Below are 27847 nucleotides of genomic sequence, written 5' to 3' on the forward strand. Positions count from 1 at the left end.
CTCGATATGGACATGAAAAGCACTGCGTTCTTCTGGGCGCTACCGATTTTGGCCATGACGGTTATGTCATTCGTTTAGCCACCGATGTTCTGCTCGCCAAAAATAGGTTAAGTCTAGACAGAATCGAGAAGTTCCATGTGGCACGTTGATTTAAATAGGATTTCTAGACCTGCATCAGAAGACTGCAGACATTGGTCTTAACAGTGTTGAAACAATCGGTTCCTCCTTAATCACAATCAATCTATCGCCAAATCATTGATCTAAGCTTTTTTTAAACTAATCACTCTCAATACATGCATGAAGTGCATAAAGATACTTTGGAATAAAATTGTTTTATTATGACAAAGTGTCAATGACCACATATTTTTTATTGATTTATTGGAATCGATATCTTTATTGATATGATTGTGATTTGGTAAATCAAATCACTTCGTTAAAAATACAGGTTTTTTTTAATTTGCGTACACACCAGATATTGAAGTTTGCCCGTGGGTTGACCTTATCGCGTGATGGCGATTAGAAAAAAACGTCTTATCGGCTTATTCGATTTGGATTTAAATCAGCATTATGTTACTCCACTCACTCACTTTAGTTCCTACAGTGCTTCGGATCGGTCGATTTAAAGTAGTGATTAAATCACAAAATGTCAGCAGATACTAATAATGGTGTGTGTAATGTTAATGCCATCGGCTTGGTTTATAATTTGTGAATGGGACGGTCGTAGGAGTACGAATTTTAAAACAAATATAACGCCCTTCAGAAGTCAGACATTGCCCTCAGGCTGAAAAATTCCCGGGCTACTCGCACGCCAGTGGAGTGCTCATAAATCACTCCAATTATGGCTACGATAACGATGTCTCAAGAGCAATTCAGATTTATTTGCCGAACGGCTTGCAGGCAGGAAGTTATTGCGATAATACCAATTATTTAATTTATTCTAGGACCCATAGTGGGAATGAGGCATGTCCAGGCCCTACTGATCTTCCTCAACATAACTATTATGTTCATAGGCCGCCTGAATGTGGGCGTGTCTGTGGTGGCAATGACGAATGCGGAGACCACGAATCCGGACTTTCCCGTAAGAACTCGGCTGATCTCAAAGAAATATCGTTAACCTCAATACAATTACACAGGAATACGAGTGGACGGCGGCTGAGATCTCTTATATACTATCCAGTTTCTTTTGGGGTTATATCTTTACCCAGTTCCTCGGTGGATATCTCTGCAAGAGGTATGGAGTGAAGAGTGTAATGTTCTGGGGAGTCTTTGGATCTGGCGTCTGCAGCGCCTTGACACCTCTCTTCATTGGATTTGGCGAATGGCAGGCGTACTGCGGAATACGGGTGATAATGGGCTTGGCACAGGGATTGGTATTCCCCTGTATTCATCAGCACCTGGCCAAATGGTCTCCTCCGGCGGAGAGGAATCGCTTGGGCGCTCTCAGCCACACTGGAATCGAGTGTGGCAATGTGAGTGCCATGTTCTTGAGTGGAATGATAGCCAAGAGTTCCCTTGGATGGCCTGGAATATCGTATGTCTCGGCTGGAATAGCTTTCTTCTGGTGTGCCTTGTGGTTCGTCTTTGCAGCCGACAATCCCACTGAATCTCGATTTATAGGGGAAAGAGAACTTCACTACATTGAGTCTTCTCTGAAGCACAATGAGAAGTACCACAAAACCATTATTCCCGTACCCTGGAAGGCGATTTGGACCTCGGCTCCATTCCTGGCCCTACTGATTGTACGTTGCAGCGAAAACTGGGGACTAAGTACTCTGCAGGCCGAGATCCCATCCTATATGAACGGAGTCCTTGGCATGGACATGAAGAGCAATGCATTCTTCTCAGCACTTCCATTCTTGGCCATGTGGTGCATGTCGTACATTTATCTGATCACTGCCGATGTTCTCTTGAGTAAGAACTTAGTTAGCCTGACAGTCCTGAGGAAAACCTACAACTCGATAGCCTTCTGGATTCCTGCCGCCACTTTAATTGGCATAGGGTTCTTGGATAAGGATCAGAAGAATTTTGCGATTGCATTGATGACCATCAGTGTGGGCGTTAATAGCGCACAGACCATTGGAAGCGTTCTAAATACCATTGATCTATCGGAAAATCATGCTAGCATTCTTATGGGAATTGTGAATACAGCTGCTAATTTTGTACCCATTGCCACTCCATTGGTGGTTGGTTGGATTGCAGAGGATACTGTGAGTATCGCCATAAATAAATTCTTTCTGAACATTTTAATTAACATCCTTCTTTTCAGACTGATCGATCAAAATGGCAGATTGTATTCATCATTGCCTCCGTAATCTTTTTTGTGGGCAATTGCATTTACCTGATTTTTGGAACGGCTGTAACTCAACCCTGGGATGCCGAGGACTATCTCCAGATTAAGGAACCTGAGCTGGCGAAAGGACCTGCCAGCTTCGCGACACCTAAGGAAGAATTTTCCTTAAAAACCAACGAAAACACTAAAGAAAATTCAAATGCTACAATCAGATAGTCAAAGTTATTTGAATTTTAGGGCAAAATATTTTTAAAAGTCTGGATAGGTTTAAGTTATGTACGGATAACCAAAATAAAATAATTTGTATTCAATTTGGTGTTAGATATTTTGAAAAGTCTGATTTAACAAGTTATAATTAGGTATAAAAGATAGTTCCTTGGGTCTAAAATGAAGTGCTACAAGCAATTGCCATAATTGTTTTAACCAATGAGTTCGATTACCATGTCTCAAGAGCTAGTCAGCTTTAAGTACCCGGCTTTTGCCATAATATATACACATTGTTCTGATTAAAGTACTTTTACACTTCATTTATTCCTAAACTAGTCTCCAAGGCATAACCAGCAATTCCACAAGTCGGGTATTGCGACTTCTGTGAGTCCTTGATCAAAATAGAAATATAACTAGAAAACTGTTTATTTTCTAAACAAAATGTTACAAGAAACCTATATTTCTTTAATATAGACAAAGTCACCCTTCTCATAGACTGATGTACTGAAGTAAAAAAATTTTTTTGGGACAACCACCATAAAATTTTTACGAGAGCTCTCCAAAGCTTGTTCTATTAATGAAAGCCCTTTTTTCATTTCTTCTACTACGATCACTGAAAACCAGCGAAAGCGTTCGTATTCCTGAGAATTCAATAAAGCTCTGTTAATCTAAACACAAGTCCATTAAGCTTTAGCTCATAACTCACTCAGAGTTGCTAGGGGAATCACTCGAGATTGTTTTACCAAGGCATTAGTTTGGTTCAGATTAGAGTTTCCTTTAATTTAATAAAGTTCAATAAATTGACATAAATATTATAAGTACTTTGGCCGTGTACATTATCGATTCCTTGATTATTTATTTAACTGCACTTAGAAAAACAAACGTTCCATAAATACAATTTTACCAACATTTTGAGGTATTCCGTCGAACAAACAAGGTCAGATTTAGAGCATTTTGGGCTATATTTTGTTTTATCATTATTATAATTTCATATGAAATCAGAAATAATTTATTATTGGTAATACCTAGTAAACATATAGCTTATAAAATACTATTCATGAAGCAGTTTTTTAATGAAACTTTCGTTTTCACGACGCCATCTTTCATACTTCAACCTATGCTACTCTGCTGGACTATAATATGACCCATACTGTTCAAAGCAAAGAATTTAACAGATACGCGTTTGAAATTTCAGCACATTTTTCATGATCATATGGTGAAAATGCTGCTCAAAACGGTAATTTTTTTTAAAAACAAGGGAGAACGCTATAGTCGAGTACCTCGACTATCAGATACCCGTTACTCAGCTAAATGGAGATATGCAAGCAGCAAAGCGAGATTAAAATGCGCCACCTACCGGCGGTATACAGATTTAAGCGTTATGGGCGTTAGAGTGGGCGTGGCAAATTTTTTTTTGGATCAATCGATAGGTATTGACGAGACCAATACATTTCAGTTAAAAAATTTTATCTAGCATGAAAATTGTGGGCGTCACAGGGTTTTGCGGTTTGTGGGCGTTGAAGTGGGCGTGGCAAACTTTTTTTTGGGTCAATCGATAGGTATTGATGAGAACATTACATTTCAGTTAAAATTTTCTATCTAGCATGAAAACTGTAGGAGCCACAGTTTTGGGCGGTTTGTAGGCGTTAGAGTGGGCGTGGCAGTCTACTGAAACAAACTTGCGCTGCGTAGGAAGCTCAGGAATCTGCACGCCAAATCTCAATAGCCTAGCTCCCATAGTTTCCGAGATCTCAGCGTTCATCCGGACAGACGGACAGACGGACATGGCTAGATCGACTCGGCTAGTGATCCTGATCAAGAATATATATACTTTATGGGGTCGGAAACGCTTCCTTCTGCCTGTTACATACTTTCCGACGAATCTAGTATACCCTTTTACTCTACGAGTAACGGGTATAAAAAGAGAACAGGCTCTTTTTTTAACATTTAAAAAGTAGTTTCTTCATTTAGTTCGTTTTTTTCAGGTGTGGTAGCATCGGTTATCAAGTACATTTGATTGTCTTGCCGAGATTAAAGCCATAAAGAATTCAAAAAAATAAATAAAATCTTTCATTTATGGCTGCTCTGGTTGGTTCGAGTGGTGGTGGTGGTGAGTAAAGTTTGCCTTTTTCCGCTTTCCGTTTGAAGCTTTCAACAGATCGGATTTAATTTCACTACGTTTTTAGGTCTGCTAGAACAAAAGCGTTAGTTGATAATCGGGCCATAAATCTTTTAAGCAAATAAACACGTCTCTGGCAAAATGGAGTGCTGGGAGGGTGTTGGTGTTTTTTTGTGTTTTAGCTACCACTTTGTGTAAATCCATCAATATTTGCTGATAATACGTAGGAACATATGCATATGCTTTCTCAATCCGCTGGCAAAATGGTACAATGGATGGGATACGTCAGTCGGCTTCTGGAACGAGGAGTTGCGTCAAAGTTTCGACGATCTTGATTGTGACTGAACCATCTCTCTGGAGACCCACATGTTAGTCCCCCTGCCAAACAGAAAAAAAAACAGGTGAGTGATACGGCCAAGCGATGCGGCCTAAGCTCTCAAAGCTTTCGCTTGTCGTATAAATGTTGGCAATACAATGGCGATTGGGCTTAGAACCATACTACCAATCTAGCAGTGCAGACCTCCGGTTAACTGACATCCTAAAGTGTTCCTGGTGGACTAGCTTCCTGATTATACGCGGCGACCATGACCCACAAGCCATCGAAGGGCCCTCGCCTGGGCGTTCGGCACCTGCAGTCGTTTTTGCTCTTCCTGGGCCTCACCGTGATGCACATAGCCCGTCTGAATGTCAGTGTAGCCATTGTGGCCATGACCAATGCGGCCACCACGAATCCCAATTTTCCGGTGAGTCTCGAGTGATACGCAATGCGTAGTGCAACTTGGCTGACGTGGCTGCCTAATCCCGCAGGAATACCAATGGACGGAGAAACAGAAGTCCTACATACTCTCCAGCTTCTATTGGGGCTACATCCTGACCCTTTGTCCCGGGAGCTTCCTGTGCCGTCGCTATGGCGCCAAAGTGGTCCTCTTTGTGGCCAGCTGTGGCACTGCCGTCTTCAGTCTGATGACCCCGTGGTGCATCACCTGGGGCGGATGGCAGGTGTTCTGCGCCATTCGCATCCTGCAGGGCCTGTTCCAGGGCGTAATCTTCCCCTGCGTGACGGAACACCTGGCCCTGTGGTCACCGCCGCAGGAGCGGAATCGCCTGGGTGCCTTCAGCTACACGGGCACGGATTGCGGCACTGTGCTGGCCATGTTCATCAGTGGCATGATTGCCAAGGGCGTCATGGGCTGGCCGGGCATATCCTATGTGTCCGGTTCCCTCTGCGCCGCCTGGTGTTTCCTCTGGCTGATATTCGCCTCCAACAATGCCACCGAATCCCGGTTCGTTGGCGAGGCCGAATGCAAATACATTGAATCCTCGCTGGAGCACACTGAGGACTTCCACGAGCGCACGATACCCATTCCCTGGAAGGCCATCTGGACGTCGGTGCCCTTCATCGCCCTGCTGGTAACTCGGTGTGCAGAGACCTATGGACTGAGCACTCTGCAGGCGGAGATACCCTCCTATATGAATGGTGTCCTCAACATGGAAATCCAGAGCAATGCAGTCTTTTCATCGCTACCCTTTTTGGCCATGTGGCTGCTGTCCTACGTCTATCTGGTGGTCGCCGATGTCCTGCTGAAGAAGAAGATCCTGTCGCTGACCTCGGTGAGGAAGGTGTTCAATACGCTCTCTTTCTGGATCCCAGCCGCCTGCCTGATCGGCATAGGGTTCCTCAGCCAGCAGAACAAGAATCTGGCCATCGTACTGATGACTGTGTCGGTGGGCGTGAATAGTGGAGCCACCATTGGCAGTTCCCTGAATGCCATCGATCTGTCACCCAATCATGCTGGCATATTGATTGGACTGAGCAATACGGTGGCGAACGTTATTCCCATCCTCACACCACTGATTGCCGGAGAGATCGTGGCCGATAAGGTGAGTCAACTGTCGAAAAAATGTATATGGAAAAACCCAAGTAAAAAACAATAATAATAAATATTTCCCAATTCTCCACAGCACAATCGCGGGCAATGGCAGATCGTTTTTGGCCTGGCGGCTGTCATTTTCTTTGTGGGCAACGTGGTCTTCATCATTTGGGGAACGGCCAAGGCGCAGCCCTGGGATGCAGATGATTACCTCAAGCCGAAGGATGCGGAATCAGCCTGCGAAAAGACGAAAACCACTGCCGAAGAAGTTGCCCCACCCATCGATCCTGTTCTGGAGCAGCAAATCAGTTGGCCCGAGAGATATACGGCCAAAGCCATCGATTGATTTGTGGCGGAAATGGCTGCCCTACCCCTGCCGACTCAGAACAATTGCTTTTGTTAATCAGTATTAACTATAAGTAGGCTGTAATTTATATTTATTCTATTTATAAGGCGTGACCGTTGCTCGAGGCTTAAGTAAATTATTTCCAATTGAATCGCTTTGTTGTTACCAATCGCTCGCGATTTCGGCCCTCGAATCGAGGAAGAGTCCGATCGGGCGGCGCAATCTAATCTGTTAATTTATCTTATAAATGTATATAAGTACCCATATTTATTTTGAATTGCGGCTCGATCGACCAATTGTCAATGGCTACAGCCAAAGTGAAGTGCTTTGCACTGCCCCTCTATCGATGGGTTCAAAAACATTTGCCACAGCTGTTTGTGAATATCTGATATATTGTGATACTTAGAAATAAACTGTTGAGTTCTTTCTCCGCTCTGTGTACTTTACTCTATTTGAACTAGCTGCCCTAAATAAGATAACAGTTGAATGGAATCAGTGGTGGGTTACAGGTTTTTTGGCTCGGTTCAGTTCAGACTCCATTTTAGGGGCAGTCTGTTTACTACTAGTTAAGGAAGGCACTTCTTCATTAGATTTATAGGACTTTATGATATTTGCTTGCTTGTGATTCCCATAGCTTACAAGTGGTCTCGGGAAATATAAACTTACTTGTTTGAATACTTGACAACTCAGAAACTATGTACTGTAAGACTAGCGCTTTATGAATTAAATTCTATGGGTCATCAAAGACCGTGGAATCCCTGCCTGAGACCAGCCTACTTTTAAGTTGAGTAAGGTCTCCACTCCTTATCTTATCATCGGCTAATTCAGCAGTAATTATCGCTTAACGATCGATTGGTCATTTGATAAAAAAAGGCAGTCTAATGCCCGGAACCAAAGTGATTGTAATTAGGTCTGCCGATTGATATAAAGTGCCTGGCTGACTGCCGGTGTTATATTTGCTCTCTGATAAGAACTTAACGCCAGCTACTGCGGTACTCGTCATTGTTATTGTTTGTTTTTATACCCATGTGTAGCTCCCACGGGGCGTTGAGTTATTGGGGCGAGATATATAAATGGAATAGCTTCTCACTCGACTATAAAACTGTCAATAAACCAACATGATTGACTACTGCTTATGAGATAAGCATCTAAAAGCTTAAAACTTACGTGATATGATTTGTTTTCTTTTCTTTCTTAAATCTTTCGTGAGTAATACTTTAAGTTCTTAAATCCATACATATTTTTATTTATATCTTAGTAACAGTAATGCAGTTGTAACATTCATTTATAATATTTCATCGGCGAAAAGTCATAAATGGGAAAACAATATATTATACATTTCAATTGGGCTTTAAAAGGGTGTATATATTTTAAGAGCATATCCAAATGCCTAGCGAAAGTTGAAACTATTATTAAATTATATTACTCGAACTTTATTATTCTACATTGATCAGACGAAAAGTATGCTATGTTTCTGAACTAATAAAAGAAACGCTCTCTTAAATTTCTATTGGAAAAGTTTAAGCTTTGAAGATCATGAAAAGTATTATCAATTGTATTAGTGTAACCTTTTCGGAATATTTTAAATCCTTACCTTAAAATGTTATTAAAAATCAATACTATGCACCTCCCTTTGTTATTAATTTCATACTGAGATGTTTAATAAGTTTCTATCTTAAATTGTACTTCAAATGCTTCTACTTACTTTTAGACATTTCTTTTATTTTGTCCACACTAGGATATTTTTTTGACTTTTTATATTATTATTATATTATATAGGTCACAACTGAACCGGATTTTATATTAGATCTTGCTTTTATTTTTGCGCCGTCTGGTATCTGGATTCACTTTCAATACATTCTTATTGAGATAACCAAGATATATTTTTTAGAACTCGTCAGCGGCACGCGGCCAGAATTCGAGTTTTGAAGAAGCCAGTTTTAAGATTTGGCGGGTAAACTAGTTTTGCAGCACAGCTTAGTTGCAGCTACTTATTAACTTGCGTCGCCAATCTTCAATTTGCCAGTTCGGTGATTGGAGGTAGTCGCAGTAATCGTTGCGGCCCGCAATGACGATAAAATCGTTTAACCTGGTGGTAAAAAGTGAGCTGGAAATATCGATGCGCATGTCAAGTTCGCTGTCAAAGTCTTTTGTTTTCGCAGGTCCCAAATGGGGCATTCGCCACCTGCAGGTGCTGTTCCTCTTCACCTGCGCCACCTTGGTCGTGGCCCAAAGGTTCAACATGAGCGTGGCCATTGTGGCCTTCACCAATGCCAATAGCAGTAACCCAAATTATCCGGAATATAAGATGACGGAGCAGCAGAAATCTTACACCATTAGTAGTCCCTTTTGGGGCTCGTGCTGCACCCAAATGATGAGTGGCTATCTGTCGAGTCGCTTTGGAGCCAAGATGCTGCTGCTGGCCATCATGCTCCTCACCGCCCTCCTCAGCATTGCCACGCCCATTGCCTTGGCCTGGGGCGGCTGGCAGCTGCTCTTCTGCGTCCGCTTTGTCCAGGGACTCTTCATGGGCGGCATGTGGCCCTGCCTATACACCCATCTGGCCAAGTGGTGCCCCAAGAAGGAGGCGAATCGACTGGGCGGCGTCATGACGACGGGCCTAGATTGCGGGACCATAATTGGATTTGCCTTGAGTGGTGTGCTGTCCGCCTCGCCACTTGGTTGGCCCAGCACCTTCTATGTGCCAGGTGAGCTTAATACTTGTCCTTAATAACTCAGGGAAATACACAAAGAAATCCAGGAATATTTTTGTGTTATTTGTAATCAGCAAAAATGATCAATTTTCTAACTCAAAGCGAACTAAAAATTCTGTAATACTTATCATAAATGTTTTAATGAACCATGAATCATTATAATAGGTTTACAAATCATTATAATAAATAACGTTTAATAGGCCATTGAAACTTGATTAGGTCCCTATAAAAACATTATTTTAAGTCAGAGGGACTTACTAAGTATGCATTTATCAAGTTTTATTTCCATCTCCAGGTTATTTGGGAATTATTTGGTGCCTCCTATTTTTACGTTACGGTGCCAACAGTCCATCCGAATCAAGTTTTATTTCACTGGCGGAGCGCAAACATATTCAACTGGCCCTGGAGCAGAGTCAGGTGATTCGGGGTAAGACTCCTCCAGTGCCCTGGCTCCAAATCCTTACCTCGCGTCCCTTTATCGTCTTGGCCTTTTGTAAGATGAGTCAGGCATGCAGCTTCTACACGCTTATGCAACAGATACCGCGCTACATCCATGGCGTTTTCCACTATAGTATTGCGGTCAATGCTCTGCTCTCCGCACTACCCTTCGTCGTCATGCTAATGTCCTCCTATGGGTTTATTTTCCTGGCTGAATACTTGACCCGATATCGAGACATTCCGTTGCCCATCTTGCGAAAGACCATCAACTCATTCGCCACGTGGACTCCGGCTGTAGCCCTGGTGAGTCTGTCCTACGTCAGCGACCAAAATGTTGTGGGCAGTATGTGCTGTCTGGTCGCAGCAACAGCTGCCATTTCCGGACAGGCTATCGGAAGTTCCCTCAACCACGTGGACTTGTCGCCAAACTTCGCCGGACTGCTCTTTGGGATCAGCAACACCTTGATGTCTGCGGCTGGGGTGATATCACCCATCTTTATTGGACTGACGGTTACTAATGAGGTAAGGATTGATAATACATATAGATATACGTTCGAAGAGGATAACCAAAACCTATGGTTAATGATATGCTTCTTAACAATTAGATACTATTTAACAAGATTTAGTTATTTATTTTATATTATTAAATTATTTTCAGTCGGATCGGACGCAATGGCGATTTGTTTTCCTTGGTATCTCCGCTATACTTTTCCTAGGCAACTTGTTTTATTTAATCTTCGGTCGAATGACTGTCCAGCCGTGGAATGATCTCCTGCCCAAAGAAACCGCAACTGAAGCATCGCCAAAAAGATTGACAACTGCCACCACAGCCGACGAAACGCTATCCGTCGAAAAGTTTAACTATTTGTAATTGTATATTTGTAATAACGTATTCAGTGCTAATTTTGTTACATAAAAACAGTTTAAAATCACAATGGTATATATGTCACGTATCCCCTGCCGTGTGGAATTCGCTGCGACCGAAGTTTGTATCTCTCAGATAATAAACTGAGGAATCGTTGATTAAGGACATCACGATGGACTTGAGTCCCAAAATCGAAGCCAGTTTGTACTTCAGAACCACCGATTTGATTAGTTCCACTAGCTGGGCCAAAGACTCCTCCTGCTTTGAATTTGTGGCATTACTTTGGGCGTGAAGCAAGTAACTATGAAAATAAAGGAAATTTTAGTAAAGTAAGTTGTCGGAATATAGTACATTCTTACCCCTTGACCACCTGTTCAATCACATCGTCATTAATTCGCTGATGGCACAGATATTCCTGAAGATAATGTGATACTTGAAGAACTACGAATTGAGACAAGATGGCCTCGCTCCAGTTAATATCATAACCATAGGCTCGACCAAGAATCAAAGTTTGGGGTACGCTGAAATTAAAAATAAAATATATGAAATGTTACATTATTTCAACCCCAAACATACCTCAGATGGTTGTTGACCAATTCCCGAAACTGTTCTCTTGTCCTTACTCCAATTACGCTGACGCACATACTGTTGGTGTTGGTATTGTGCCGCTTTTCCAGAGCCTTGTTGCACAGATCCAGCTGCATGGCCATCAGCTCCGCCCGGGAAACACACTGCTGAGCCAGCAAGAGCTTGTTGTCCAACAAATAGTTCTCCGTAGCATGTGTGTAATTTTCCAAGGCCTGCTGCAAAAGAGATTGCACCTCCGACGAGCATTTCAGTTTGTTCGACTGTTCTGCGAGGGCTTGGATTTTGTTGACTATCTCCTGGGCCTCCGTGGTCCACATCTCCGCCAATTCCTTGTACATGAGGAAGTGAAGGGCCGCCAGACGCAGCAGTTCCTTGCCATTCTTTGGCTGGTACTCCCTTAGGTAGCTGAGAATAGCCTGCCGTAGTCCGCCCTTTTGATCCTCATCGAACTGTCCCAACAAGGACTCGAACTGCTCGTTCTCAATCAATGAATCGAAGCAGTAGAACATCTCACGGTAACGTGCTATTCCAATCAGCATCCGGACAATCAGCGACCAGGATTTCGCCTGGGCCAGTTGCCCATTTAGAACTTTAGCTTTCTGAAGAACACTCACAATGCCCTCCATGGAGCACTCGTGCACGAAACACAAGTGCGCTTTGATCAACAGCTCAACGTAGATTTGATTCAATTTTTTGTGGGACAACACCTGGGGAATGCCGGATATGGTTCCCGTAGGAGAGGGCGTGGGCAGTCCATAGAGTTTTATAACCTTTGACAGATTTTTGAAGGCTTCAGTCTCCTCGAATACCTTTCCGTCCTGATATCGACGATAGATCTTTAAGGCATCACAATACTCCAGCAAACAGTTACCCAAAATGGTTGAATTGGGAGCCAGTTCTAGGAACAAGTGGAAATCCCGATCAATGCTGTGGCCCCAGAGATCAGCGTTTCTCAAAGCATTTCTTGGCTGCTCTTTGGCGCTAAAAATATAGAACCGAGGACGTACAATACAGGTGGTCAGCTCCAGGGCTATGCACTCGGCAATCTGTTAGGGTCAAAAACGGATTACAAACTGATTGCTGTATTAAAAGATTACAAGAACTCACTTCTTTTGGTGTCATCCGCGTGGATATTTGTATATCACTGACCACCATCAGACGCTGCAAGCAATCCTCGGCAGCAGCGCTCTTTAAAAGCACACTAGCATCCTTGGTACGCAGCACATCCAGGTATTCCTTGTCTAAATACATGGCTGCCCTATAGGCAAGAACAATACGTCTACCAAGCTCCACGCCGTATTTTAACTTTGATCCTATGCCGAGCAAGGTGTCCAGCGTCTGCTGTTTCTCCTTGGAGGGAATCTCTTCAAACTCCATCGCCACCGTGTCCGAACAGCTGTCAGAAAGATCACTGTCCCAACGCGTCATCACATTTTGGTTAAGAGTAATCCGATTAAACTTTGGGAATGCACTCTTCTCAATCTCGCCCAGCAGCTGGCGTTCCTTGCTTGACAGTTTACTAATGCTGGTCATGCCCTCGGCTAGTGCCATCGCAAATACAATAAATCTAAGATCATTTGGACGAAATTCAAACAGCTCTTGAAGTCGCAGTGCCTCCACAATGTCGCCCTTGTCCAATAGCGTGTTCAGTAAAGTATTGAGTCTGCTTTCCATCTCTTGGGTAAGCTTAGTTTTATCCGAAATGCTGAGGTCATCAATTCCTGCTAGTTCTTTGAGTTCCGAGAAGGATTTATAAAGCACACAGCGCTCGTGAAGCATGATTTGCTCAAAGTATTCCGAGTGGTAAATTGATAGCTGGGAGAGCTGATCCTCCGGCAGCAGCAGATAGCACAAAACCATGTCATACTCAATCTGATCACGATCGAAGGATTCATTAGGAAATAGATGGTGCTGTTTGATCACACCCAGCGTACTCTGAAGCAGCTCATATCGTAGCACACCCACTTGGTCAACGGAGGAAGCCGCTTGCAGTAGAAAACTCACTAGAATGGCGGGTGCTAGAGAGTGCTGTTGAATCTCCTTTTCATATTCCTGATGGGGTCGTAATTCACCAGCTTCCAGCTCGGCCATCCATTTGCGATAAACAATATCACTTAGCGGCAACTGCAGCAAGGTGGCTAGTTGAAGGGCTTCCTCATAAGCTCGAGCTTCCGTGAGGGCATCTACCAGACGTTTGTACTCCAAGCTATCCTTCTTCACAAGCTGCTCCAGATCAATGGAAAGTTCTCGCAGCCAGGTGGCTGCCACGCCAAAAACTTTATGTAGGAGACAGAAATCAAGCAGATCACAAATATCACCCACATCCGAGCGACAGATGCAGTCGAGGAATCGCTGCTGCTGCAAAATGCAGTCAAAATTGGACTGCAGTTGGACGATAAGCAAGCCAATGGAGCGTTGCATTACTTGCTTTCTGGGTAGGGCACCACAAAGTGGCAAAGAAACTGAATTCTGGCTCCAGCTAAAAAAGAACTGACGTAGCTCTACGATTGTACCATCGCTGAAGTCCTCCTGGTGGGCTGTCAGCTGAAGAAAACGGAACAGATGCGTAAATTTGCACTCCTGAAACGGGAATAGATTGTTTAATTAACCATGTCATTTTATTTGTAATTTGTATACCCACTGGCTGAAAAATTTCTAGGCTGTGTAGCAGAGCATTCACATGACCACCAGCTACAGCTCCACGGATGACAGACCACACCCACTCCTCTCGATTCTCCTCGCGCACCTTGCAGGCCTCTTGCATCAGGTGGCTCCACTGACCGCTGGAAACAGAGAGCCATACGATCCAGCACCAATCCCGATTCTGTTCGCTGAGTGTGACTGCCAGAACAGCCAAGATAGGCAGCTCCTGTCGGATGCAGTGCCTCAAGAGATTGATACTTGTGCAATGCGGGGCATTGCCAACCATAATCTCCAGAAACTTTGCTGTGGTGGGAATAATTTCATCTGGCAAACTATTGGTACTGCACAGTATGATGGCAAATATATCCTGACGAGCTGTGTGGGTTAGCAAAGTGCACAGGGATTGTTCCGTGTTCCTTTGAAGCTGCTGCATGCTGGTTTCTTGGTTCGAACTGTGTGAAGAGTTCGTCATCGTTTCTTGCGAGGAGTTAGTCTGCGTTTCTCCGCTACGACGAGGTGGTCTTTGGAAACTCCTTTTGTGCTGACGATCGCCAGAGGATTCGAAACTCAAGGCGCGCAGCAGATGCACACCGATTGGAGAGGCTTTAAAGTGCGGCAAGAGCTTTTTTAGTTCACTTAAAGGAAGATCGAAGTATTGAAAGATGAGAAGCAAGTGCCACCAGTCATTTCTAGAGGCATAGTATTCGAGCAAGCCCGCTGGAAGTTTTCCAGGAGTATCTCGAACAGCCAGGCGCATTAGTGATTGATATAGTTCCAAAGGAAATTCTTTGGGATTTGCTTCGAGCTGCTGCACTAAATCCCGATCCCACTCAGCCAGCGAATCCGAGTAACTTTCTCCGCTCCGGGACTTTGGTAACCTCCTCTGTAGCAGTAGAAAGCTCCTCAGTGGCTGAGTATCAAAGCCCAACATCTCACAGCAAGCAACGCAATGGGTTACAAGCTCCTCATCGCCGGCGTGTTGCAGTGCCATCTGAGTAACCGTCTCGCAGGCGTGGAAAAGTTGAGTCTTTGTGATCTGACCATAAAGTTGCAGTTGCTCTGCGATCAGATAATAAACGGCATAGGCACTCCTCTGTTGCTTCAGATAATGGGTGTAATTCAGTTGAGATTTTCTGGCATAACGCTGACAGAGGCGCGCATTTGAGAAGCTGACCAATTCACCATGTCCAGCGGTGGCCAGGAGCGGTAGATTCACCTGCTTGAACTTCAAAAAAAGATCATGGGCTGTAGGTAGGCTGGAACTGCTGCCAGTCGGTCCGTGGTCGAATCGAGCAATCAGCGATTTGAGATAGGGCACCCGACCCAAGTTTGTGGAAGTGAGGAATCCCTCCAGGGACCGCACACTTGGCTCCTGACCCAGAAAGTCGTAGAAGGTGAGCAGTGGATGTCCTTCAAAGGAGTCGGCTGTATCGTGAGTTTTCTCCAAATATGCCTGGACGCTCTTGGAAATCTGAATGAAATGTATTAATTAGTAGCTGCTGAGGCTAACATTTAATTTTAAAGTGCTTTCCAACAATAAAAAATTTAAATTAAATTAAAATTTACATTAAATCTTTACATTTTTAAATTATGATTTCATTGACATACTTTAAGTCACTTGTTGCGAACTAATTCTAAAGATAGGATTCGATTTCCTGACTTACCAACTCGAAGCCTTCATTCTCGGTCAAGGAATTCGTTTTTAAATCAACGATTAGGTTAATCAAGCTCTCCTGGTGGGTCTCAGTGCCGGCCAGCTGTTCCAACGAGGCTACAGGGACACATTCCATGAGGAGCAGCGAGTATTGACCGCGATCCAGCAGATATTTGGCCAAAGGCTGACGGCTGAGAAGATCCGCGTGCTTCCCCAAACACTCCATGGTGCAAAGGCGACGCAGCAGAGATGGAATATCGCCGGACTCATCAGTGAAAAAGTATCCCGCGCGGGCAAAGAAGTTTCGCAGCACTTCGTTGGGCTGCCGCAGTTGCTCCAGGGCATACTCGTACATGGTGTCATCTATTTTCCAGGCGGCGAAGCCCTGTTCCAAGGGAGAGAGTGATTCCGTGGCTTCGAAGCTCTCCTCCTGGCAGCGACACCAGCGTTGAAGCTTCGCCTGTTCGTCACTATCCACCAGATGCTGCCAGACCATTTTCTTGGAGAGGGATCCCAGCAGAGATTCATTGCCATTGGCGAAGTACAGTTCGACGAGTAGCAACTGCAGGGCCTCCTCTGGTAGAGTCATCAAGGCTTCTATGTGGACACGCGGCAGATGCACCCTATGCTTGGCCACCAGGGACTCACACACCCGCAGCTGCTGGACCAGGGACCAATGGTATGCGAGGACTGGCTCCTCCTGCTCGTACATCAGGGGCTCTCGATTGCGTAGGTGATCCAGGACGAACTCACACAACTCTTCGTCCTGGCACTCGCAGGCGAACTGGAAGAAGAAGCACTTAACATCCCGGTCGACGTTCCGAATCACATCCTCCGCCTTGCAAACGAGTCGCTCGGAAAGCAGGCGCTGCACATAGGCCTGCACCACGTCGTAGAAGTAGTGGCGGTACTCCGTGACGGGGATCTTCCTCTTCTGGGCCCAGTACTCCATGCACAGGTCGATGTGCTCGCCCTTGGTGGCCACCTCCTTTATGATGGTCACCTCGCTGATCCCCTTCCAGTTCTTGAATATCTTGTCGCGGGCCTGAGCCTGCGCCTGGGCGGAATGCATCTTGGTGGGCGGAGTTGTGGTTTTTGGAATGTTCTGCAGGTCTTTTCACATCTCTTTGTTTCGCCTCCGAATAGGCGAGGCGATGCGAACAATGCAATGCAATCAACAGATGATAATAGGAAAACAGCTGAATGTGCTTCTTCTTCTCCGGAACCTTATCTGAGATGGAACTAGTTCCAGGTACAGTGAACGCTGATGTACGTGAGCCAAAGCAAGAAAAAAATGAGAGGAAGTTTGTACACCCTCATCATGCAACTAAAATCATTATCAGAAACCGATTAAAAACATTTTGAAATCATATTCTTTCAGTTGATTGGTTGTAGAAAAAAAAAAAAATAAACAATTTAAGTAAGATAAAAAGTGAAAGCATTTACACCAATTCATGAGAACAATTTTTATTTAATGTGCAATCATATCAAAATGGGCAGTATGTGCGGTGGACCTAGTGCCTGTTGCTGTTTAGATCTATCTAGAATGTATCGTTAGTCTGATCACGTATACAATTTCCAAACAGTTCCCAAACGTGTGTGATAATCTGGTAGTTTTGGAAATCTCATAGTATCCTTAAAAGACTAAGGCATATTAGAAATCTGAGGAAACACTTTGTTAATTTATCTGAGAAAAGGGTTAACTATGGTTACATATACATTATACACATTTATACATGTACATTATACATTGTAAATAGAATGGCTCACCACATGAGCTCAAGTACAAAATAGAAGATTTTATTAGCTCTATTCGTTTCTCTAGAGCTGAAACCCTAAAAAGACACGGTCCTATACACACATACCTGCAGGTCACTTGAGCCTAACCCGAAATATTATCGCTTAAGTTGGTACCCAATCCACGAAAGGTTCTCTGCGGATCCTCTTGTGTTTGCTACCTGCGTAAGGATTTTAAAAAAATGCAGTGTTCATTTAGAGCTTGAAAAAATAAGACGTCTTTTTATTGAGTGTTCATACAGACAGATTATAAACAATTTTTTTATTTTGTTTTATAATTTGTTTCCTGGTTAGTATTAACCGTGATAAAAATACATAAATTTACATTCGAAACTCAAAATCAGTAGATCATCACAACATTTTTGGGTTTCCGTTTGATTTTTTAAAACTATAGACGATGACTAACGGGATGGCTCGTGGCTATCAGGGCTTGGCTCGCGAGCAGTTCAGAAAGAATATCGACATGTGTGTCCATACGTTGCTGCACGCCGTCCAATGCTCCAACTGCTCCAACCGAAAATGCAGGATTACAAAACGCGTCATCCAGCACACGAAGAACTGTCATCGCAAGGCGGAAGGAGATTGTCGCACCTGCAAGCAGTTCGACGCAGTCTGCGAATACCACGCAAAAAAATGTAAGGAGAAGAAGTGTCCCATGCCGTTATGCTCCAAAAGCAAGCTCAAACAGCAGAATAAATAACACAAAATATATATTATAATTCGTTTTTGGTGAGTATCTTGTGGGACGAAACTACCGATTCTGCTTTAAAAAACTCAATAATAAATATATATAAATGAAAAAATATAAATAAATAATAAATATTCTAAAAAGAAATCCAATTGATCATCATGAAAAGTGTGTATTTTCGATTTGTGTCCATTGGTTTTGCATTCAGCGTAATAATTAAAAAATGTTTATTTTTTAAATCGTTTCTAATAAAAACAAAAAAATTGAAACATTTTAATGGGTAGCATTCGAATTCGATCAATTAAAAACTGTTAGAGATAGCTTGGGTTTTCACACGTAAGATAATAGTCCGTTTCAGCTTATAAACGCTAATGATGTTGCAAATAGAGCTGCAAAAAAATCGATGGAACCATCGATAGTATCGATGGTTGGCCGCCGGTGACCGACTTCGATATTTTTCAGACTATCACGATAGTTTTACAAAAAATTCGAACAACAACTCCAAAATACATTGTGTTGAAATAAAAGTTAGGTCAACTATATTTTGCATATTTAAGTTTGAATATTAAGAATCATTATATTAAATTAGAAACTCCTTTATTTCCGCTTCACAGCTTTGACAAGTCCCATATCTCAGTCAATGTGAACTGAAACGTATTTTAATTGCATTTTAATAATAAAACGTATTTAAATTGCAATTAATAACGAAACGTAATTGCATTTTAATAATAAAACGTATTTAAATTGAATTCTAATTATACAAATGAAACATATTTAATTACGAAACGTAATTAAAATGCATAACGAAATAAAAACAAATCGTAATTAAAATGCATTTGAATTACGAAACGTAATTAAACTTTAATAATGAAACGTAATTAAATAGCATTTTAATAACGAAACGTAATTAACGAAACGTAATTAATAACGCATTTGAATAACAAAACGTAATTAAAATGAATTTGAATAACAAAACGTAATTAAATTGCATTTCAATAATAAAACGTAATTAAACTGCACTTTAATAATGAAACGTAATTAAACTGCACTTTAATAACAAAACGTAATTAAAATACATTTAAATAACGAAACATAATTAAAATGCATTTGAATAACGAAACGTAATTAAAATGCATTTGAATAACAAAACGTAATTAAATTGCATTTCAATAATAAAACGTAATTAAACTGCACTTTAATAATGAAACGTAATTAAAATGCATTTAAATAACGAAACATAATTAAAATGCATTTGAATAACGAAACGTTATTAAAATGCATTTAAATAACGAAACGTAATTAAAATACATTTAAATAACGAAACGTAATTAAACTTTAATAATGAAACGTAATTAAAATGCATTTAAATAATAACGAAACGTAATTAATAACGCATTTGAATAACAAAACGTAATTAAAATGCATTTGAATAACAAAACGTAATTAAATTGCATTTCAATAATAAAACGTAATTAAACTGCACTTTAACAATGAAACGTAATTAAACTGCACTTTAATAATGAAACGTAATTAAAATGCATTTAAATAACGAAACATAATTAAAATGCATTTAAATAACGAAACATAATTAAAATGCATTTGAATAACGAAACATAATTAATATGCATTTGAATAACGAAACGTAATTAAACTGCACTTTAATAATGAAACGTAATTAAAATGCATTTAAATAACGAAACATAATTAAAATGCATTTGAATAACGAAACGTAATTAAAATGCATTTGAATAACGAAACGTAATTAAACTGCACTTTAATAATGAAACGTAATTAAAATGCATTTGAATAACGAAACGTAATTAAAATGCATTTAAATAATGAAACGTAATTAAACTTTAATAACGAAACGTAATTAAAATGCATTTGAATAACGAAACGTAATTAAAATGCATTTAAATAATGAAACGTAATTAAATGCATTTAAATAACGAAACATAATTAAAATGCATTTGAATAACGAAACGTAATTAAACTGCACTTTAATAATGAAACGTAATTAAAATGCATTTGAATAACGAAACGTAATTAAACTTCACTTTAATAATGAAACGTAATTAAAACGCATTCAAATAACGAAACGTAATTAAACTGCACTTTAATAATGAAACGTAATTAAAATGCATTTGAATAACGAAACGTAATTAAACTGCACTTTAATAATGAAACGTAATTAAAATGCATTTGAATAACGAAACGTAATTAAACTTCACTTTAATAATGAAACGTAATTAAAATGCATTTGAATAACGAAACGTAATTAAACTTCACTTTAATAATGAAACGTAATTAAAATGCATTTGAATAACGAAATGTAATTAAACTGCACTTTAATAATGAAACGTAATTAAAATGCATTTGAATAACGAAACGTAATTAAACTGCACTTTAATAATGAAACGTAATTAAAATGCATTCAAATAACGAAACGTAATTAAACTGCACTTTAATAATGAAACGTAATTAAAATGCATTTGAATAACGAAACGTAATTAAACTTCACTTTAATAATGAAACGTAATTTAACCAAAGAAATTTTATTTGATTTCTCATAAATATGTATTAAAAAGATCTCACTTGAATTTAAACTTATTGCGTTTTTAATTGTCAATAATTGAAAATAATAATTTATTTTAAAAAATACCCCTATTATATTGGTTTTACATGAATACCCCTAATGCGTATATATGAGCGATACTATCGCGATAGAATCGAGGTTTAGTCCGCAAACTATCAAGACTATCGATGGGGCTACCATCGATGTTTTTGCAGCTCTAGTTGCAGACTGCAACTTGCAGTACCCGGTGTGAACACACTATTAGCATGGCCAGCCCTGCCAACTTGTTTTCGTTTGCTAAGAAACGTCGTCGGCTTGAGTCCTCGCTAGACTTCTATCAAAGTTCTGCTCCATTCCACCATGTTCTTGGTAATAATTAGGTTATTGTTTCGATATTTTGCGGTATAATTTGACGAAAGACGTGCGGTCACACCGTATTTCCCTCCTTTTCGTTTTCGTTTCCGGCGAAGTAAGTAGAATAAAATCTCCACGTTTTTCTTAATGTTAATAATTAAACCATCCCATTGGCAAACAGCGATTAAACTTGGAATAACCAGCCCGCGAGCAGCAAAATGTCGAAGAGAGGTAAGAATCCGATCGAAACGAGCGGTTGAAGCGTGAAAAATGTGACGCCGCCGAGTGCGAAGAAGTGCGGTGTTCCAAACCAAACTAATTCCCTGTGTTTCTGCTTCCGCCCCATTTAGGACGTGGAGGTACCGCGGGAGGCAAGTTCCGCATCTCCCTCGGTCTGCCCGTGGGCGCCGTGATGAACTGTGCCGACAACACCGGAGCCAAGAACCTGTACGTGATCGCCGTGCACGGAATCCGTGGTCGCCTGAACCGTCTGCCCGCCGCTGGCGTCGGCGACATGTTCGTGGCCACCGTCAAGAAGGGAAAGCCCGAGCTCCGCAAGAAGGTGAGTGTGGTGGTTCCAAGGGTGTCCAATCGGCTATATGCAGATCCCCTGCTTATTGTGGTAACCCTCGTTTAACAAACCCAACAAGTGAACACGTTTTTTCCAACTTTGTTTTTGTGTACTTTCGTGAATGAAATTTGCAGTGTTTGCTTGAAAGATGTCAATCTAACAACTCCCCTAACTACACTTATTTATTATTAACTTATTTACCACCTGTCTACAATCGTAAATGCCTTATAATAGGTTTCTTTCTGTTCTACCTTTAAATTTGATTTTCTTAAAATTTCACTTGCTAACCTTTTTGTTCAAATTGTATTTATCAGCTGTGACTATATACCAAACATGTGTATTAACAGTCCTTCCTTAAACTATTTTGGGCAACTTTCATTCATATACTATCATTCGCTTGTATGATTCATTTGTTTCGCGCCCGCAAAGCTAACACATTCGCCAATGTATGGTTACACGTACATGTTTAGTTTTCTTAGATAAAAATTATTTGGAAAACTGGTTTTGTTTATTCTTATTGTTTCTAAAAATTGTAATTATTTAATTTTGTAAAGGCTAGTAACAACAGCGTATTAATCTGCCTCTTAAAAATCATAGTTTATATTTTCCACATGTTTTTTGCTGCAAAGATAGCTTATCGCTATAAAAAAAAAGCACGTTTTATGCATTACGTTATTTATTTTTTTAATGAATGATGTGTTAGAAGTTTCCTAAACTTTATCTTTGCCTAATGTTTACAATCCAACTTTGATGATAATTATATTTCTATCAGTAATTTTAGTAGGCAGCAAGAACTTCTTTTTTTGGGTGCTTACCTTTAAATTAAAGTTAAGAAGAAATAAATGTTTTTTTGTTAACCCGATATATATCTGCATAATGAGCTAACCCCTTGTATCTCACTATGAGAAAAAACATGACTAATTTTTGTCTCCATCTTTTTCCAGGTCATGCCTGCCGTGGTTATTCGGCAGCGCAAACCATTCAGGAGGAGGGACGGGGTGTTTATATACTTTGAGGACAATGCCGGGGTGATAGTGAACAACAAGGGCGAAATGAAGGGCTCGGCCATTACTGGCCCCGTGGCCAAGGAATGCGCTGATCTGTGGCCCCGTATCGCATCCAATGCAAGCTCTATAGCATAAGGAGTTTCCTTTTGAAATAAACCCACAACGGAAAACAGATTGTTTTGAATTAGAATTGTCGGATCTTTTATTGAATGCTGCACTACTTCGGAAGCGGAGGAGAAGGATCGTATTTAGGCCTTGGGTGCCTCGGTGCGCAGAGTGGGCTTGGGTCGAGTCACCTCCATCGATATCTTGCCGGTGGCTCCCTTGAACAAGGCATAGCACACCTGGAACGTGAGGCCCTCCAGGGAATCTCCATTGAGTTTGGTTACAATATCGCCGCGCTGCAGTTTGTTGTCGATCTCCGGGTACTGTCCTTGTATCTAATGAGGGAAATGTTTCACAGTGATGCAGCCTCTACCGCTAGTCCATGTAATATACGTACTACGTCCGCAATGGTGCATCCCAGTTCGTTGGGCGACAGCGAGAGGCCCAGCTCCTTGCCCGGTTTCTTCATGATGTCCACATTAAACTTTTCCAGTTCCGGCGGATCGGCACGGTAGACCGTTAAGTTGACCGTCTTTTCGTATGTGGTGTGGAACAGCTGATGGACCTTCAATGTCGTCATGGATCCCACGTGGGTTGGATTACCATTCACATCGCAAATGTGGTCGAAGATCTTCAGGCGCTTGTCGGCTGCCACTGCTCCTTCCGGATAAACGTGGGTGATCACACAGCCAGTCTGTCAAAAGGAAGTTAAGGTATTGATTGAAATCAAGGAAAGCGGAGACATCCCACCGTGACATGGTTGTTCTTGCCGCCGCAGACGATTACGCCTAGCGGCTTCTTCTCCACCTTCAACTCAATGAGAATCTTTTTGTTGGGCTTGATCTCGGCTGTGGCGGGTTCCTGTGGCTTCTCCGCCTCTTTTTTGGCCTCTGTGGATTGGGTTATCAGGTTGAAGGAGGTGTGTGGTTAACCACGCTTGTACTTAATGCTTACCCTCTTTCTTTTTCTCCTCCGCCTCCTTGTCTGCCCTTATGGCCTCCTCGCTCTTGAGAGTTAAAAGTATCATGGTCACAACTCCCTCGGCACGTTTTAGCAGTCCAGTCGCCTAAAGTTAAGTTAAGTTGCTTACTAACTAAGGATCTAGTTGGTTTCGTTAGAACTCACATCATCGTAGTTGGATTCTAGTGTTACATCTTGGTTAACGGCCAACAGCATGTCACCAACTTTAACGCCCGCCAACTCTGCATTCGAGCCCTCTCTCAAATCCGAAATAAAAATGCCGCTGCCCACCTCAGCGTGCTTGCCATAGATGACCATGATGCCCAGAAAACCCTCCTTGCGCACCTTTACCGTGCGCGCTTTCGGGAACTGGTCGAAGATGAACTTAGTCTGTCAAAAAGAAAAGAAAACATGTTATCAGAGGAGAAGCTGTAAAGTATTACCTTAGTTCAAGAAATTGATTTTTAAGTCTGTTAAATCTTATATGTAAAATCCTTTTTTTAAGTTCCACAATCGGATTAGGGTTACAATCAATTTTGATTTTATGTTCAAAATTTGTTACCAATCTGGTATCTCTGAAAAACGGACGGTTACATATCCTTAACTGACTGTAAAAAGTTATTTTGTTTAGGAATGTATAATATCTAAAATTGAAAAAAGGGATGCCTCTTAATATATGGTTTCGACGCTGGGTATTACTTTCTGAAATTTTCTAAACAATTATTAATTTGATATTTTTTTTAATACTGGTACAAAATATTTTTTCGATCAAACTATGAAAACCTAACGGCAAATCGGAACAAAGCATTAAAACAATATTTTTTTATACGACTTGAGGATAACATACCTCATCAGACGCGGTGGGGAACTTCTTGATGGGCTTTACGCACATGCCTTCATCGTTGGGCTTGCGACGCGAGGTGATCATCACCAGCTTATCCCCCTCCACGTTCTTGAATATGGCGGAGGCGTTCAAGTGGCAGCGATTCTTCAGCACATTGCCGTTGACCTCGACGATCTCGTCACCCGGCTTCATATCCACACTGGCCAAAGATCCATTGGGATCCACACCGGCGACGAAGCAGGCCATCTTTTGGCGGTCCTTGTGTCCAGCGAGAGCGAGTCCTAGAGGCTTGCTGGGATCCCTTTGGACCTCAATTCTACGCAGGTCCTTCATCATGTTGTACCGCTTGTTGATCTTAGCTGGGAATGGCATTCAAGTGCTGGGTGAATAGGGTTAAATGGTTAGAGGGTCCTTACCCATCGTGTAGCCAAATTCATCTTCCTGTTCCTTGTCGCGATCCTTCTCAAGTTTGTTCAGTTTGCAGTTACCGGCGGAGGCTCGATCAATCTAATGGAAGGTTTAGGAGGTTAAGGGAACGGTTTTCGGATTATTTTGTGTCACCTCATAGCCTGATTCCGTGCGAATGCGACCGGTCATATCTCGGGTGTCCTCGTCATCCTCCTCAGCATAGTTGCTTTGCTTCTGGCGCATCGAGGCCGTGAATGTGGTATTTCGCTTCTGCAGAGTTTGCTGCCGGTTCATGCCACCCGTTCCCTGTCCCTGACCCTGCCCCTGACCTTGACCCATCCCCTGACCTCCGCCCGCATTGTTGCTGGTGGTCTGCTCCTGGTTGAACTTGTTTTTGGCCTGCATGTAGCCATTGCTTCGCGGATCTGACTTTGCCTGCTGCTCATCGCTCTTGTCGAAGGTCTGAATCTCCAGATCGATCTTGAAGTCGGCCTCCTTGATGAGATCGATGACCGCCTGTTCAGTGGAGTTACGCACATCCTTTCCGTTGAGCGAGAGGATTCGATCGCCTACCTTGAGGCGACCACACAGGTGCGCCGGACTGTCGGGCACAATGCCCTTGATGAAGATGCCGGTGGTCTTGGTGTTGGGTGAATCCTTTACCTCTCCCCGCACTATGCAGATGCCGAAAGACTTTTTGCCCGTCTTGTCCAGCGTCACCATGTGAATTAGCTCTGCGAAAGGAAAATATACAAACCAATCCACTTTTACAATATCATTCCTTAAATTTTAATACATATGTGTTTCTATATTTCTAATGAGAATTAAATATACGTCTAAAGAATCATCCATTTAATTTGGGTCTACATATGAAATAGTTTCAAACCTTATCTTATTAAAATGCGTATTAAATTGTCAAGCATTTCAGCTCAAGCGTATATCTGGACCATCGAGGGATAAGAGTACAAGAAATATGATACCATTGATCACGGTTTTCTGAAAACTGTAAAGTGATGTAAGCTATCAGCATTAGTTATACCCGTTACTCGTACAGTAAAAAGGTATACTAGATTCTTCGAAAAGTTTGTAACAGGTAGATGGAAGCGTTTCCGACTTTATAAAGTATATATATTCTTGATCAGGATCACTAGCCGAATCAATCTAGCCATGTCCGTCTGTCCGTCCGTATGACCACTAAGATGTCGGAAAACAAATAAGGTAGAAAGTTGGTGATTGGCATGCAGATTCTTGAGATTCTGGGACAGTGAAAGTTTATTTCAGCAGGCGTGGCACTCTGTATAAGAAGATTGAAGATTTTGCAAAAGTGTAAATGTAATTTTTTTCTTGAGTATCAATACCTATCTTCATGCCAAAAAGTTTCAAAATCGGACCATTCATTAAAAAGTTAAAAAACGCTATGTGGCGCCGTTGCGGGGTGTGCAGTTGTGATAAGTCGCTTTGCTGCATATATCCATCTCCATCGCACTCCTCTTAGCTGAGTAACGGGTATGCGATAGTCGATGGCATCGACTATATCGATTTATTTTATTTTATTTTTTTTGTGGACTAGTGAAAAAAATATGCCTGACATGACCATTTACCTGGAATGCCAATAGATTTTATATCAATAAATCCTATTGCAAAAAACGCAAAGTATTTACAACATAAGAAAATCAATTTTAGAAAATTTTAACTACTTTCATTTTTGTAGAAAAATTTCATACTGATATAAAAAATATCTAGTCTTCATGACTCAATAAAATTTATTTTTATTAAAAAAATGTTTGGGTTTCATATTATATTAAATGAAGTCGATATAATCTAACCAACGCTATATATTTAAATTAATATATTTAAAAGGGTCATAAAACACAATGAAATTGAAAAGGTATATTAGGTTACAAAAAACGCAAAGTATTTACAACATAAGAAAATCAATTTAAGAAGATCAAAGCTACTTGAATCTTTGTAGAAAAATTCCATATTGATATTAAAAATATTTCGTCCTAAAGACAATTTAGTTTAGCTTATTGACAATTTACCGTCGATTTTATCTTAACAAAATTATTTTGTTAACAAATAAATGATTGGGTTTTTTAATTATATTAAATGAAATCGATCTAAATCTGAACAACACTATACTGAATCAATTAATATATTTAAAAGGATCATAAAACACAATGAAATTGAATAGGTATGTTTTTATAAATGTAATAAGAGGTATAAATATCGATAAAATCGATTAAAAACCAAAATTTAAAAAAAAACTTTAAAACTTTATTGGTTGCAGTTTTAAATTATTTTTTCCTTATTTAAAATATTGTATTGAAGGTGAATTTGTTTTGAGAGGCAACATGTACAGGAAAGGAAACTATTTTTGATGAAAAACATATAAATGTATTTTTTGAAATCTAATTGAAATTAAATTATAATTAATATCCATGCAGTATTCCGTTTATAGAACAGTAAACCCCCATTGGGTACCCATCAAGGTCATGTTCGCGCCGGATTAGTACAAATTTGATTAGCAGTTGGTCATGAAACCACTGAATGAGCACTGACCACCAGCTGCGCTCGGTTTTCCCAGGAACTGAACCATCCTCGCTGGTTGGGATCGACTGCTTTGTAATCCAAGCCAAAATCGCGGCTCACTGACCGAACATTAATCGTAACAAGTCACTTCAAAATTTATAATCCAATTATTTTTAGAATTATTGTTTAAATGATTTATTTATTGTGAATATTCCGCGTTGGCAGCGCCCGATTTGAGTCCATTGAAAAGTGCGCCTAAACTGATTTTACA

At 41.1% G+C, this 27847-nt stretch overlaps 6 protein-coding genes across 7 annotated transcripts; 4 read left to right on the forward strand and 2 right to left on the reverse strand.

Annotated features, from left to right (window-relative positions):
* The first annotated feature begins 304 nt into the window (after positions 1 to 304).
* RpL23 (ribosomal protein L23) lies at positions 305 to 22917 on the forward strand. 2 transcript variants are annotated; one of them, XM_070995234.1, is made up of 4 exons: positions 305 to 308; positions 21339 to 21380; positions 21500 to 21711; positions 22665 to 22917. In XM_070995234.1, exons 2-4 carry the CDS (start codon positions 21368 to 21370, stop codon positions 22860 to 22862), a joined length of 423 nt encoding a protein of 140 aa, XP_070851335.1. In that variant the 5' UTR covers positions 305 to 308; positions 21339 to 21367; the 3' UTR covers positions 22863 to 22917. The 2 variants fall into 2 exon arrangements, with proteins under 2 accessions (XP_070851335.1, XP_016930435.1); XM_017074946.4 differs by lacking the exon at positions 305 to 308 and adding an exon at positions 21247 to 21264 and having other exon boundaries at positions 21331 to 21380.
* Positions 588 to 2601, forward strand: LOC108008123 (putative inorganic phosphate cotransporter). The gene is made up of 4 exons (XM_017071913.4): positions 588 to 665; positions 942 to 1078; positions 1134 to 2207; positions 2267 to 2601. Exons 1-4 carry the CDS (start codon positions 644 to 646, stop codon positions 2504 to 2506), a joined length of 1473 nt encoding a protein of 490 aa, XP_016927402.3. The 5' UTR covers positions 588 to 643; the 3' UTR covers positions 2507 to 2601.
* Positions 5088 to 6984, forward strand: LOC108008748 (putative inorganic phosphate cotransporter). Its single transcript, XM_017072646.4, has 3 exons — positions 5088 to 5359; positions 5424 to 6497; positions 6579 to 6984. The coding sequence occupies exons 1-3, from the start codon at positions 5201 to 5203 to the stop codon at positions 6831 to 6833; spliced, it is 1488 nt and encodes a 495-aa protein (XP_016928135.3). The 5' UTR covers positions 5088 to 5200; the 3' UTR covers positions 6834 to 6984.
* LOC108009717 (putative inorganic phosphate cotransporter) lies at positions 8795 to 10920 on the forward strand. Its single transcript, XM_065863763.2, has 4 exons — positions 8795 to 8935; positions 8996 to 9541; positions 9843 to 10507; positions 10644 to 10920. The coding sequence occupies exons 1-4, from the start codon at positions 8902 to 8904 to the stop codon at positions 10854 to 10856; spliced, it is 1458 nt and encodes a 485-aa protein (XP_065719835.2). The 5' UTR covers positions 8795 to 8901; the 3' UTR covers positions 10857 to 10920.
* Positions 10842 to 17014, reverse strand: LOC108009716 (spatacsin). Its single transcript, XM_017074278.4, has 6 exons — positions 15746 to 17014; positions 14080 to 15552; positions 12546 to 14018; positions 11427 to 12484; positions 11210 to 11371; positions 10842 to 11151 (listed from the first exon to the last, which is right to left on the reverse strand). The coding sequence occupies exons 1-6, from the start codon at positions 16805 to 16807 to the stop codon at positions 10932 to 10934; spliced, it is 5448 nt and encodes a 1815-aa protein (XP_016929767.3). The 5' UTR covers positions 16808 to 17014; the 3' UTR covers positions 10842 to 10931.
* On the reverse strand, positions 22705 to 27847 carry inaD (inactivation no afterpotential D). Its single transcript, XM_017074945.4, has 9 exons — positions 27607 to 27847; positions 25198 to 25778; positions 25053 to 25143; positions 24640 to 24995; positions 23958 to 24182; positions 23787 to 23898; positions 23583 to 23722; positions 23230 to 23526; positions 22705 to 23167 (listed from the first exon to the last, which is right to left on the reverse strand). Exons 1-9 carry the CDS (start codon positions 27641 to 27643, stop codon positions 22976 to 22978), a joined length of 2031 nt encoding a protein of 676 aa, XP_016930434.3. The 5' UTR covers positions 27644 to 27847; the 3' UTR covers positions 22705 to 22975.

Source organism: Drosophila suzukii, chromosome 2R, assembly GCF_043229965.1.
Source record: "Drosophila suzukii chromosome 2R, CBGP_Dsuzu_IsoJpt1.0, whole genome shotgun sequence".
In the NCBI taxonomy this organism is placed as follows: Eukaryota; Metazoa; Arthropoda; class Insecta; order Diptera; family Drosophilidae; genus Drosophila; species Drosophila suzukii.

Excerpts from the sequence above, each read along its gene's own strand:
- LOC108008748 (XM_017072646.4), top strand. The coding sequence starts at position 5,201 with ATGACCCACAAGCCATCGAAGGGCCCTCGCCTGGGCGTTCGGCACCTG. Across the intron at positions 5,360-5,423 it reads CCACGAATCCCAATTTTCCG|GAATACCAATGGACGGAGAA; the intron begins GTGAGTCTCGAG and ends CTAATCCCGCAG. Across the intron at positions 6,498-6,578 it reads GAGAGATCGTGGCCGATAAG|CACAATCGCGGGCAATGGCA; the intron begins GTGAGTCAACTG and ends AATTCTCCACAG.
- inaD (XM_017074945.4), bottom strand. The coding sequence starts at position 27,643 with ATGGTTCAGTTCCTGGGAAAACCGAGCGCAGCTGGTG. Across the intron at positions 24,996-25,052 it reads TGAATTTGGCTACACGATGG|CTAAGATCAACAAGCGGTAC; the intron begins GTAAGGACCCTC and ends TGCCATTCCCAG. Across the intron at positions 23,527-23,582 it reads GCAAGAACAACCATGTCACG|ACTGGCTGTGTGATCACCCA; the intron begins GTGGGATGTCTC and ends TCCTTTTGACAG.
- RpL23 (XM_070995234.1), top strand. Across the intron at positions 21,712-22,664 it reads AGCCCGAGCTCCGCAAGAAG|GTCATGCCTGCCGTGGTTAT; the intron begins GTGAGTGTGGTG and ends ATCTTTTTCCAG.
- LOC108008123 (XM_017071913.4), top strand. The coding sequence starts at position 644 with ATGTCAGCAGATACTAATAATG. Across the intron at positions 666-941 it reads GTCAGCAGATACTAATAATG|GACCCATAGTGGGAATGAGG; the intron begins GTGTGTGTAATG and ends AATTTATTCTAG. Across the intron at positions 1,079-1,133 it reads CCACGAATCCGGACTTTCCC|GAATACGAGTGGACGGCGGC; the intron begins GTAAGAACTCGG and ends ACAATTACACAG.
- LOC108009716 (XM_017074278.4), bottom strand. The coding sequence starts at position 16,807 with ATGCATTCCGCCCAGGCGCAGGCTCAGGCCCGCGACAAGATATTCAAG. Across the intron at positions 15,553-15,745 it reads AGAATGAAGGCTTCGAGTTG|ATTTCCAAGAGCGTCCAGGC; the intron begins GTAAGTCAGGAA and ends CATTTCATTCAG. Across the intron at positions 11,372-11,426 it reads TTGGTCAACAACCATCTGAG|CGTACCCCAAACTTTGATTC; the intron begins GTATGTTTGGGG and ends TTTTAATTTCAG.
- LOC108009717 (XM_065863763.2), top strand. The coding sequence starts at position 8,902 with ATGACGATAAAATCGTTTAACCTGGTGGTAAAAA. Across the intron at positions 8,936-8,995 it reads GTTTAACCTGGTGGTAAAAA|GTCCCAAATGGGGCATTCGC; the intron begins GTGAGCTGGAAA and ends TTGTTTTCGCAG. Across the intron at positions 10,508-10,643 it reads GACTGACGGTTACTAATGAG|TCGGATCGGACGCAATGGCG; the intron begins GTAAGGATTGAT and ends AATTATTTTCAG.